Genomic DNA, 13,780 nt, shown 5'->3' with positions numbered 1-13,780 from the left:
CAACGACGAGGCTGTAATTATTAATATTCGTGTTCCTTCGAAGTGAAAACCTAATATCATACCATTTTCCGATACGCGATATTCTCAATAATGACAGGTGTTCGTGCGCGTATTAGAAAGTTTCCTAATTACGGGTTAATTCTGACTCTGATCAACTGTCTGAAAATTCACGGTTGACTTTCTCAATCAGTTTATACCTTCGAAGATCTCGTACGCGCAACAAAGCATTATGCATGGCATGACACGATGCATGGCAGTGAAGCCATCTGTTACCGTACACGCAAAGTCTCGCCACGCGATTCTCTGAATCGCTCCAGCTTCTTACAACTAGTGGTCTAACATAAATATTCGTTTGGTTCTCAACCATTCGCTATCCACGCGAATTCTTAGTCCCACCATATGTTTGGATCATCTCGTTCCCCTTCAATTTAGCTACTGTCTTTTGTAAATGCGTCCTCTTGTACAACTAACTGTGCAATCTTGCAGCGTTTAATACAACGTTTGTTAGGGTTACAAGGCTGTTGAACTTTGCTACATCTCATAACGCGACGTTATGCTCGAAGCAGCAATCCCAAAATACTTGGGAAAACTGAGTTTACATAACTTTTAGAAGCTGACTGTTTCGAAAGTAGCCGAACGTTGCTTCCCGTCAACGCGGTTGAACTTGCAGGTCTTCTGCAGGGATCGGCTGTTCCTTGCAAATGTTACTAGTTTAATCGAGCGACTGAACTGAACGAGTCCGAACGAAGTAGCCGAATGAAACGAATAAATTTATCTTTTTCTTAATTCGACTTTATAAAATTTATAAATTAATCCTCTTCTGTTTTCAATCACGGATTAACCAATATCGAGATTCTGCGAACCTTTCGCAATACGTGTGCGAATTATATAGAAACGAATAGCGTGTCGTTAACAAAACAGAGGATCCAATTACCGTGAAATTGTTGTAATTATATGTGGCATCTGCAATAACAGATAGTCTCTGTCCGGAACAATTTTCTTTACCTGCTTGAAATATTCTGAAATATTCTAGAAATATTCAAAGTACCAATTTTTAATAATATTGTCGTATTCTATCAAGTTTTAACAAGTTTAACCAAAATATTCTTTTTATCGCAGTTTCGTTCATTTTATTGCACGCGACGAAACCAGTCTATTGAGCAGATAACTGTGCCAAACGATATTAATTTTGTAACGAGAGTGAAAATGTAGAAGTCACGTGTTACTGCGAATTTAGTAACAAATGCAATTCCAAACTCCTGAGGATCAAAGTATTGTAAACCTGGAGACACGTCGTAACAATTAACGGTCCCATTAAACGCCTGAACACCTGGGGTCCAACTGCTTTCAAACATCCTCATAGCTCGCAGGAACAACAACCCCACGAATTCTGCATTGTATATACTAGCTACTATCCCAGAATGACTCTACAAAGATACTACAACGAATGAGTACAGTCCTAGCATCTGGTCATTTTGTACTTGCGTCGCATCCTAATTTCTAAACCGAGTATTCCATGGTAGCCTGTAAAACTCGAAGGACCGGAAAGACCAATTCGCCAATTTTGAATTTCGTAGAGTCGCAGAGAGATTAATAATTCTATTAATAATTTTATTCACCAAATTTGAATTTACTTTTATTCCTATTTCTTTTTTTTACTATTTGTCAAATATTATATAACATTTATTTATTATAAATGTAAATTCAACTTTTATCAAACCTTTGGATAGCAGTCTATCTGCGAAAACGAAGTAAACAAATTTGTATGATCGTGTTGTGATAAATTGCGCAGAAATTAATTATTTACAATGGAAGAAAGTAATTTTTCAATTTCATGTTGCAGATACTAGGAAAGAATCGGAGCTGCCGCGTACAAGATGAGCGTGGGGAAGATTTTAACATGGATGTTATATTTTATCATAGTAAGCGAGTGCCACATTCGAAAGGGACGCGACGAGGATGGTTCGAAGCTTATACGTATCAATGGTGATGTAATTCTCGGAGGAATCTTTCCTATGCATGAACAAGTATGTATAATTCTATTGTATTTTCTATAGATAACAAATCGTCTGAAATTGACGTATGAATGTAAAATTCTACGGTACTCGAAGCTTCATTGTGTCACCAAATTTCATTAGAAAGTTCGGCGAAAAGGAATTAAGCCACTTACCAACTTCGACTAACTTTAGAAATTACGTAACAGTTTCACTTCCGAAACGAATATTTCGGAAATAAAGAGTATTATTAGCGAACTTTTGTAAGTTACAAGTTATAAGATGGCAGTATTAATAAATTCTCTTGCGCAATAGAGTCATTAAAATAAACAAACCTTATAAATTTTTTACGTTTTATCTATTTTACTTTAATTCGCTTTGTCTATTCGCATGTACGATACCTTTAATACTTTGAATACACAATGCTTGAAGCATTATACACATGAACTGCTAACTTTCTACTACGAAATAAAAATTTCCTCTCATCAAAGGGGATTATCTCTATTGGAAATTTAAACACCCTTGTTTTTATATTCCAATATCGAACTGTATAGCTTCTACGTTTTCATCGTTTGCATCGACGTACATAAATTATTAGTTTCAATATTTAAACATCCCATTTGAAAAATTCTCCATTCCATTGAAACAGAGAGAAGAATAAATGTGAAAATAGATCATACATACATACATCGCTTCTCTGAATTTTCGTGGAAAACAGTTGCGTATGTATGCTAAATGTATACGTTCTTTTCCTATAAAATAATATCCAAGCAAATTCTGTTACTATACTCGCATGTTTCATTTATTCTACTTTGTTCCATTAATTTAATTATATACATGTTGTTGTTGTATCATTAACACTAAAATAATACGGGTTTTGCCTTATTGTAGTGCTACACAGGACACGTGAAAGCTTCGCCGCATTTACAATACACATTCCTACATTATTAAATATAGAAATCAGCATTGTCTCTGCAGAGGAAAATTGAGAATTTTCAGAAGAGAGTCGTATCAAATGAAACACAAATGCTGAAAAGTTTCAGTGAACAGGAAACAGCGCACGATATTATTGAAAAGGAATATGTATTCCGTGAAGCAAATTTTTTAACATCCTTTAAACTCAAAATGCATAGCGCTGAATATTAATCGAAGGAGAAAAGAAGTGCGAGGGATATTCATTTAAATGCTACGTTGCAAACAATTAACTTTTTCAACCGTTTCCTTTCATATTATTTTATGAATTAATTATTATATAATTCGCAACATTCGTTTCTTATAAATTTCCGTAAAATTGTGACATCGGACGTAGAAGGTAATGCATCGTGGTATTTTTGATCGGAAAATTGTCGAACTGCTAGAACTTGGCGAAGAAAAATCATACAATAATTCGCCTGGATACGTTTTAAAGGAGCAAGTATCTACTTTCACCTCCATAAGTTGATTTCCTTCGAAGATGCTTTCACGCTAGCAAGCGACACGAAAGTCAAGGTGGTTTTTCTCACGAAAATTTTACAGAGTCAAGCTACTCTGTAGAGCCAGGACATTCCTTTTCTCCACCCAAATCATTACGAACGTAAATGTCAAAGTCTGATCTTTATAACGATCTGTCAGAAGCTAATTTAAAATTTGTTTCGCCGTTTTACTGCTTCCAAAATTTATTCAGACGGATCCCATATTTTCCATGATTATTCTTCGCGAAGTAACAACGACTAAAACAATTCAACAATATCTCGATAAAAACTTCGTGCTCTTTTAATTATCGCGTTATTTTAATTAACATTAACACACTCTCACGCTATATCACGTAACAAAAGTTACTTTAATTACTCTACAATTGGCAAAAAGGTATTAATTAACGAGACAAGGTAATGTGCTCTTTGCCATATAATGTTGATCGATGAAACGTTTTATTCCACGTGGTCCTTTTATGTAGTCGGAAATATTGGACTCTGTTTCTTTTTTCGCTTCTAACGTATCGGTAGAACTGACATGTTTCAGAGAAGCTCCAGAGAGTTGAACGTGAAATGCATTTTTCTTCCCTAACTTAATCTTTAAGTGAATGCACCGAGTCACGAAATGTTACCGGTTGTTCCATTTTATACGATTCTTATTTGACACTAATACGACAGATATTATTATAGCATTAGTAACTTAGGGTCTTTCCTTTCGTAGATAAATGTCATACAATGCTTACAATTTGTTGTCTTTAAATGATATATAGAGAAGAGTAATTTGACTAAATTGTCATATTAAAAAAATAACAAAAACGCTGGATCATCGTCGATCACCATACATTTTTATCGAAGTAATAGCTGAGATGTAACTTTTAAACTATTATTTTATGTATACTATACATAAACTAGAAGCAACTGTTTGTAATAACTACAATAACAATTTGTTAATCGTTTAACAATTTGGTCCACAAAATTCGCATTACTACGATCTAACAGAATAATTGAAAATGTGATGTTAAGCTTGTCTTCAATCTGCAATATGTTTATACGTATAATTCTCTGTCATCTTGACGGTGGCTTTTGAGTTCCATCTTCGTAAGACGATTTTTACGGATCACGTGTTTTTCACAAATGTACAGAAACGCGCACGAACTTATGGACTGACCCAATATCAAGAGAAAGAAACATGTACGTACTTACTACATAAATCACGACAGGCGCGCATTTAAGTTTTCTTCGCGTACTAAAAATAGGTCAGATAGACGATTCGATCTTCTAAGGTCAGTTTTTCCTTGATAGACAAACGTATTTGTGCAAGAAAATGGAACTTATCACAAGATAACAAACATCAGATCCCAAAGAGAAACTTCGTAACATTAGATGCGTTCAGAGTGATGTTTGAAAGAATTTCTTTTTCTGTTTACGATCCATTTGTTGGAATAATTAATTAAACACTGTAAATGTTAAGAATTATGCGAAGATTCTGATAGTTTTGCAGTTTAAAAAAATTTCTCAGAATTTTGCTAATGCCGTATGAACGCATAAATAACGAACATTATATCGTACTTATGAAGAAACGTCTGTAAGATTAGCGAAACGTGGTGTACATTTCATAGTCTCTTTGATATCAAGTAACAAATTATTCCAACGATATTATAATAGAAGAGAATATGTGACTGTAATTCTTCCGCTTTGTAAGTATGAACGAGTCGTAACAGCTTTTGTGTTATCCAAAGTAACGAGGAAAACTGTCCAACTGTCTCGCTCAATGTTTAACGAAACTTTGCTAGCTTATAGGGTTCATCAAGCACATTCTCTTTTAGATGCAGCTAATTGTTTACGATGTACAATGTACATACACGTTAACAGTTGGAATTAAGCCATGCCATACATCCAGAGCTAGTAGCGTAGTACTCTGATTCAGGTTCTCATGTATCCCTAGTCCATAAAATAACAATCTGATCGAATGTATCCTGAAAATGGCTGTGTAGTTTACTTGAATAGGATTAAAGGCGGAACGAAATAGAAACAGAAGAAGTGCGCAGGTGTTAGAGTATACGTGGTGTTCTAAGTTTTCCGAGGCCAAATTTTTTTTAGGATATTCTATGAGTATAACTGAGACAAAAACGTTATATAAATATAGATCGTTTGAAACTTCATTAAAAAGTTATGGTAAAGATATAAGGTACTAGGCAGTTGCTGCGTTACCTGCTAATATTTCATTTCAAGATATGAATTTTATTACTTTATGAAGTTCATTTTGATTCCAATTCATCTTAATGAATCAATTATCTCTTTGTATCAATTCACTACACGTATCCATATTCGTTTGATATGTTCCTCTTTTTTTCTTTCTTCTTGACTTGTTTTCCTTCTCTGAAACCAACGTTTTATAATTTTTAACAAAGATTGTACTTCGTATTTTCATTATAACTACTTAACGAAGCTTTACATACTGGTAAAGTTTCCAAAACATGGAACACCTTGTATTATATGGAAGATAGGTGCTCGAGTTGACTCAATTGCTGCATAAATGATACCAAGGACGACGGTTTTCTGCCGAGTAATTTTAGTATTTTATTTTTCTTATTTTCCGTCTTGCCAGAGAAAGCACATACGATAAAATAAGTACAATAAGAATTGCTCGAACATTTGCCTTATTTTACAGCGCCGATTCTCAAATCTATACTTTCGCATTTAAAGGGAACTGGGAATTTAAAGAGTGGAAAGTTTGTGAAGTTATGCCTACATAAAAGATCACTTAGGTATATTTAATAGGCGGATAAAAGAAGACACGCTTGGAGAAATCGCGTCAGATTTTAATATCTTCGCAGGAAGCTTTCCGAAGATAGTAAATCATCTGAAACGAAATGGAACTGCAGAAAACCGTCTAAGATCACGCCCACGGAGAATTATGATGCGATAGGATCGCATGATACGAGAGCAAAGAGGTGGTAAAAAATTGTTTAATCTCTTGTACATAATTGAAACCTGAATTCCGTCTTTTTACCCAAGAGATATAAATTTGTATGCGAGTAAAAGAGATAGGATATCACCGGGCTGACAATGAGCACTAAAATGACAGTCATTTATAGCAAACCGAGTGATTCTGAGAAGGACGATTAAACAAATTCAGCGATTAAAGATATTTACAGTACACGGTAGGAATTAAACAAATCCAACAATTAGTTCTGTATATCTTTCCACGCGAGCGCGTTTTGTACATTTTTGCGTCTTTAAATATTTCATAAATGTTTTCGACGGGAAAGAACAGTTTTTTCAAAAATGTCGCTCACTCTTTTTATTCTACAAAATTCATAAATTTTTTAGCCAATGAAAAACGTGGGCCGAGGTTTTTAGATCATCGTGATTAGTGCAACCGTTAAACACTGAAGTGGATCTGTGCTAATACCTGGCTGCTTTTCGTTAATTATGGAAGACGATTTACAATTTATAGAAGACATATTAACAGCGACAGAGATATGAAAAAATTACTACGAGAAAATGTACAACAGTCCGCTGAGAAAAGAGAATGAACCCCTGGGATTCGTTTATTTTCTAACGAAACAATTATCTCACGCGTAAACGTAAAATTACAAAGAAATTTTTCGACGGGAAGAATTATCGTCGCTGTAAGCACGAAATCCCGACTACGACTGGTTCGAGCATTTATAACACTTGGATAAAAACATTGCCGAGCGCTGTAAAATCAATAAACCCTTGTTCACTAAAGAATATTATCAAACAAACCAGCCGAAATAAATAAACATGTAATTAATAAATTAGTAAAAAAATGTGCCGCGATAGTGCGCGATAGAGAAAACAAACAAATTTGAAGATTTCATAAGAATTTTTCAACTCGTTAACAATTCGCTGCTTACATACGCAAAAATGCAAAGGTAGAAACGGAATTATTTCCAACTGTATGATGTATTTTCACATTTTTTAAATCTATTTATATGAGCGATATACGACTTGTATATTTTCGATATACGGTAGCGTACAATTCAATAAGCAGCTTTTGTTAAATTTATCTTTAAAAAGTAAGTGTAAGGGAACACGATTATCGAGTATATACTGGAAATCCATCGTATTATTCATGGATTTTATTCATAATCATATTTTTATTCATAGGTGGCAGGTTCCATCGGTCAATCACCATGCGGTGCAGTGAAAGAAGAAAAAGGAATGCAACGTTTGGAGGCTATGTTGTACGTTCTCGATGAAATAAATTCAAACGATGAGTTATTGCCAAACACCACGTTAGGCGCGCTTATTCTCGACTCCTGCAGCAGCGATACATATGCACTTGACCAGAGTATGGAATTCGTCAGATCTTATATGAATCAAGTAAGTACATGTATAATATTAAGACATTTTAAGCTCATAAATTTTACATTTGTAGGAGAGACGTATCTAATCTTTAGCACTGCGATACCATTACTAACTTGACAACTGATGCGTCGTCTTTCGCGCGATAGATATCGTTTAACATAACAAATTAGTAAGAAACAGTTTTATTCGAATATCTCTTCCTTTCACCCTTCTCTCTGTTAAAATAACTGTAATGATCCTTAGAAATCTTCTTCCTGCACGATTGCATATTCCCTTTTGAGAAATCATTTTATGCGCGACTTTATCGCCAGATTTGTCTTCAGAATATGTGAATTCACCATTTTCATTCATATTTTCTACTTGTTGAAACCATGATTATGTCAGATAGATCTGAATTCTGTACGATGCAGTACCTCGAGTATTCTTCTGTAGGATTTACGACAGGAAATCCTGCCGCTTGTAAGCAAATGTTTTAAAAAATATCCAATTGAAAAAATACGAATAATAATAAATTATATATTTGTGTTTTATCTGTACGCTTTCTTTTTAGTAAAGAAGTAAATTCTAAATAGATGCAACCAATTTATCCATAAAGCTAAGCTAAGATACAAGAAAAGATAGAAAAAATTAAATCATAATTGTTCGATAAATATTTAAAATAATGTAAGTATATGTAAAATATATGTTTAAATTATACAAAATTAGGTATCTTCTTAGATTACCTTATCAAGTTTAAGTATACCCTCAAGGCAGTAGATTAATCTTTACCCATCTAACACCAGAAATTAATAGACCAGATTTATCAATTTCAGTCCGTTTAACACTTGAAGCTCTGTGTATAGTAAATTTTATAGGATATCACGTATTTAAAAATAATATTCATTTGCGATAGAATTAATCGATAGACTTGATTGAAAATTTCTTAAATAAATTACCTCTTCTAACGAATTTTAATAAGGTATCGACCATCGGTTGATGATAACGTAATAGGAAGAAAACACATATTACAGGCTATTACAGGCTTTCTCAAAGAATTATTTCATATAATTGCAACTGCTCTTACAGATCAGCAATTCGTAACAAGTCACTATTATTACATATGGATATAGTTACATGTGGTTTCCAGTGAACTAAGCGATACATTAATTAACTTTTTGTCGTACGAAGATTCAGATTGAATCATATTTTCATTTACATTTTCCTATTTTTAAACTAATATGATAACTGTCGCAAAACTTTTCAACAGAGATGAACATGTATAGTACGAGTGATTTACATATCGGAAAATGCTTAAGTTACAACGAAACTTTGAAGAAGACTACATCTTTCTTTAATTTACTCTGCAAAACAACATCGAAGATGGTGGAGAATATTTTACGCGGTGTCATTTAGTATTCTTAGTGAAGTGGAAATGATTCAGAAGAGCATCTGCTACATCCCTGCTTTGGCGTTATATACCTAGATGCGGCGATAGCACTGATGCAGATATAACCTTTGCAGAGACCACTATTTCTTTGGTATCTGACGCGAAGTAGAAAATTTAGAATCGATACTCTGTCATCTCCCGTCCGTTTCAAGCATGACGGACGCTGCTACTATGTATAAGTAGCATAAGTCTAGCATTGACCAGACTCGTAACCAACAACTCTTCAACGACAAACTGACCTCCAATTATCTATCCCTCATTTTACATAAATTTCGTCCGGAGATTTATAGCTATTAATAAACGATCGATTATTATTTAGAATACGAGATAATAATTTTATGTTAAATAGAGATTGTCGATAAAGAAACTAGTAAACGAACCGATAACCATAGTGGATCAATTGAACGTTTCATAGCTCTGTATCTCTACCTTAGAAATAAGCTTTAAATTACTTGGGCGTCATATTTTCTGCTCCGGTTGCGACAACGATTAGTAATTAGACTTTATGAAAATTAAAAATTAAAATGAGAATTTCATTAAATTTACATCTAGAAACGCAACGATACATGCCTTCTAGCGAATCGCACGTATGTATATTTAATATACTCCCATATACATTCAGCTCCTCCTATAAAACTAGGTATGATAAAATTTTATTTCATACACGTATTTGCGATTTGTTTGTGCATGAAACATCACTGGTTTTTCAATCACACTGCGAACATTTTGTACGTGTTTTTCCGAAAATATCTCTATATCTATTTTGAAAAATTTATCCAACTATGAAGCGAAACCTTGTTTGAAAATTATGCTTTTATTTTAGTGACTTAGTTAAGCAAGATAGATGGTTGTAGTATATTTCCACAATATTTTTCAGTAGAACAAACAGAATGAATATAAAATTGTAAAAGAGAAATTAGTGGAAATAAAAGGCGAGAAATGGTCAACTTGATTTAACAAAAATTCAAATGGATATTTTTATGCATACAAAATCCACATTCACATTAACCAATGAAGTTCTTTTGTACAAAGTGTAATAAGCTACCGATTCTCATATACCATAACAGTTTATTAACGATAAACTACTCGATACAATCTGTTCGTTCAATGATTTCCATTTACACAATATATACATGTACATATGTATATATGCGATATCAGTTTTTAATTCAAAGCATCGATATAAGCAAATCTGATCGACAAGTAGAATAGACACGATACAAACACGCGTGATTTCTCTTTTATTCGTTTTCAGGATATATCGGAATACAAATGTGAAAATGACAAACCACCGATGTATGTGCCCCATAAACCTGTCACGGGTGTTATAGGAGCTTCGTTTAGCGTAGTCTCCATTATGGTAGCCAATATTCTGCGATTATTCAAGGTCAGTAGTTAAAAATCATTCTCATCGAAGTGAAAAATTCGTATGTTTAATATCAACGCAGGAAAGATACGTTAAAATAGCGGACAGATTTTTCATCGTTTCACGTTACGACCCAGAAATATGTAAAATTCAAATATTCAAAGTCATTTATTGTCTTTCGACACCTGTTCCCTCGACTGGTCGAAGCTAAACGATTACGTGCAAGACTATAGTCAGATATTCGACTGCACGTATAGGCTTACAGAGAAATGTTCGAATAAATCAGTGAAATCCGTTTTGCATTTTTCCATTCGTTTTAATACCGTTCAACCCATCCGCCCACATACTTCACATGCTTCTTCCACCTGCACGGTTTTGAACGCATTTACATCATATAAAATCATACATATCAAAAGATTCCAACTTCAAAGCTGCGTGAAAAAATGTTTCCAATGGAAATTTCAGAATCTTAAGTATGGTTCCTCAGTTTGCAAACTGTTCAATCATTTTTCGATGTCCCTTGTTCCCAATATATCGCGTGCTTTGATTTATCCCGTGATACTGAAATTATCGGTGAAATAACCGTAAAGGGCGGATGTATGTGAAAAGATGGAACGTACGAAATCGTCGCTATCTTGTGAAAAACAATTATAAGAGCGATTAATCAAGAGCGCAAGAATACAAGTTGCCGAAAGAAAAACGAACGAAACGAATTCGCAGAAACAAAAACGACCCCGCTACCATGTACTTTCATGCGACGAAACTTCCTCTTCCTGTAATTAAATATGGTGTCCCTGAGTGCTGGTACCACTGAGCTTTATAGCACCTCGGAGATCTTAAAAGAAATGATACGTATAAATCTTAGTCGAGGGCCAAGAGTATTTCGCTTCTAGCAATATTTTAATCTGAACAATACTATGAAACACTGTCAGGGTATAAACAGTTAAAAATGTTCTGTACAAATAGCGTAACAATGTTGTAATCTTGAATTTTCGTCATTCGTAACATATTACTGTTCTCATTAAAAAAGTCGCTAACAGAATGCGCAGCTATACAAAAAGTATCAAAGACGTTGAGTTTTGTAGCGTAATTTGCCGAGCGTTAATTCAATTAAGCGTTGTTTGTCAGGCTAGATCGTTTAAATCCAGCGCGTCGTTCGCGGTTTTGTTTCTTGTTATTCTATTTCGGGTGCTGACGCGAACCCAGTAAGTTAATTAATAGCTCTTGAAGCAATTCAGTGGAAAAAATTAGAAACTACTCGTTTAGAACTTTCTACCATTTCTTATCAACGTTGAAATCTGTTTAAAGTTCTTCTGTTCAAAGTTCGAGAAAAGGACGATATATATTTTCTATGTCCTTCGAAAATTGTATATTTAATCTCATTTTTGTAGAAGATCAAACTTTTCATATATTTCGATTATTCGCGTGTTCCATGTCAAAAGAAATGGATTTCATTTAATGCTTTAAATACCTCTATTACAAAACGTAGTAACACTCGTTCGTTAATATTATAAAAAATTTGTTGAAACCTGGAAAAAGAGATGATTATTACACCGGTTTCAGATACCACAGATAAGCTACGCATCAACGAGCACAGAATTGTCGGATAAAAGTCGCTTCGAATATTTTAGTAGGGTAGTGCCGCCAGATAATTTTCAAGCTCAAGCCATGGTGGAAATCATTCATCAACTCGGTTGGAAATACGTATCTACGGTTGCAGTTGAAGGTGATTACGGAGAGAAGGTAATTAATACTTGTACATTCTTCATGCGTATCAACAATTCCATTTTTTCCTCTAATTATACTCATCTTCATTTCTATTTCCTCCAGGATAATGACTTGGAATGATCCGTTATAAAAAATACCGTAATGATATATCGTACATTTGTAATCGTTTATGCTTCTCGTCAGATTAATATTCTAATAACCTGCGTTTTATATAAGGAATACAACTTTTTACGTTAATCAGTAGACGGTGAATATTTATGCAAATTGAACCCTTATTTTCCATGACACTATTGTCATCTTTGCGTGTTTTTCACAAAGCAATATCGTACAAATTTTACTTCAATTTTCCCAGGACATCATCCATTGTCTATGACGTGGCAAGACTAATAGATCTAAATTTAAAGAAGCTTATCAATCTCTTTGAACGCATCTTAAGTCCTTATCCTATCAATTTGAACTTTTTGACTTTCCTCGCTCACAATATAATATCTAGCTCTTATGGTCGATTATAAAAGTTTTAATTAATGCATTTTCAACAATAGACTTGTCAAAAGTTCGTGCCATAAATCCGACTACTTTAACAGCATTTCTGACTAATAATAAAAAATCCCTTCGTAAAAACATTTTTCATATTGCTCCAACGTTTAATCGACCACCTCGATTAACTGTGTAACTCGTCCATTCTGCACAGGGTATTGCCAGTTTCACCTCATTGTCGACGGAGTATAGTATCTGCGTAGCAGTCAGCGAGAAGATTTTGAGAAATGCGAAAGCCGAAGATTTCGATAAAATTGTCGAAAGACTCGGCTCAAAACACAATGCCAGGGGTGTCGTTTTATTCGTCGATGAAGATAACATAAGGTAAAAATCGACTGCTTCTTGCTCTCCTTACTCCACTCAACCGTTTTTGCACGTCATTTCCAAGCAGGTCATTAATCATTTCTTTCGACCATATTACCTGGTCCAATATCAACCATATCTTTCATTAAAGATGTCAAGGGTTAATTCGATGCTGCTAAGTGTGTAACACATATATATGTCGGAGATGAAAGAACACCGGAGCCTTCCTTTGGAACTTGGGGAGAATCCCGTGATATTGTAATCCGGATTTTACCATAGCCATAATTAAATAATTGTCATTCAATCCGATTGTGTTTATTTGAGATTTGTAACAGTGAGCTTGGGCCCGAGGCGACAATCAATCGCCAACGTAGCCGCGGTCAAGGGATAAACGTTTACCTAAACAAAGGCATAGAGTAACCGTATAGCTCTCCTTGAAAAAAATATAGCAGCGGCACGCAATAGTAAACACTCCAACGGATTCTGTCCCGTGGCTTGCTACACAAAGACCGCACACTGTGAACAAGATGATTGCCAGATGTCGATGCATCTCCATAGTACATATTCAGCTAGCCTAAGGACCCGCTATAAATCTTAGAATTTATTTAGCTGAGGTTCGCCAAACTGACAAACAGTC

The 13,780-nt window shown here is 34.4% G+C and overlaps 1 protein-coding gene and 1 long non-coding RNA gene across 8 annotated transcripts in view; one reads left to right on the top strand and one right to left on the bottom strand.

Moving 5' to 3' along the window:
• The window catches only part of LOC122574686 (metabotropic glutamate receptor 7-like), a 44,143-nt gene that overhangs the window by 21,144 nt on the left and 9,219 nt on the right, over positions 1 to 13,780 (top strand). For 6 of the 7 annotated variants that reach the window (XR_006319137.1, XM_043742573.1, XM_043742570.1 and 3 more), the window contains exons 2-6: positions 1,844 to 2,027; positions 7,583 to 7,798; positions 10,465 to 10,596; positions 12,139 to 12,318; positions 12,995 to 13,164. Coding sequence is in view for 6 of the 7 variants with exons in the window: in XM_043742573.1 (XP_043598508.1) it covers positions 1,878 to 2,027; positions 7,583 to 7,798; positions 10,465 to 10,596; positions 12,139 to 12,318; positions 12,995 to 13,164 (848 nt within the window). In the remaining variant the exon portion in view is untranslated. Of the gene's footprint in view, positions 1 to 1,843; positions 2,028 to 7,582; positions 7,799 to 7,853; positions 7,953 to 10,464; positions 10,597 to 12,138; positions 12,319 to 12,994; positions 13,165 to 13,780 lie in introns of those variants that run through there. The other variant, XM_043742574.1, reaches the window with a different exon arrangement.
• Positions 1,016 to 13,774, bottom strand: LOC122574696. The gene is made up of 3 exons (XR_006319142.1): positions 13,332 to 13,774; positions 13,278 to 13,282; positions 1,016 to 1,029 (listed from the first exon to the last, which is right to left on the bottom strand). It is a non-coding gene; the product is annotated as an uncharacterized LOC122574696 (long non-coding RNA).

The sequence above is a fragment of the Bombus pyrosoma genome, linkage group LG14 (genome assembly GCF_014825855.1).
Source record: "Bombus pyrosoma isolate SC7728 linkage group LG14, ASM1482585v1, whole genome shotgun sequence".
Classification (NCBI taxonomy): domain Eukaryota; kingdom Metazoa; phylum Arthropoda; class Insecta; order Hymenoptera; family Apidae; genus Bombus; species Bombus pyrosoma.
This window is presented reverse-complemented; position numbering and strand designations above follow the sequence as displayed.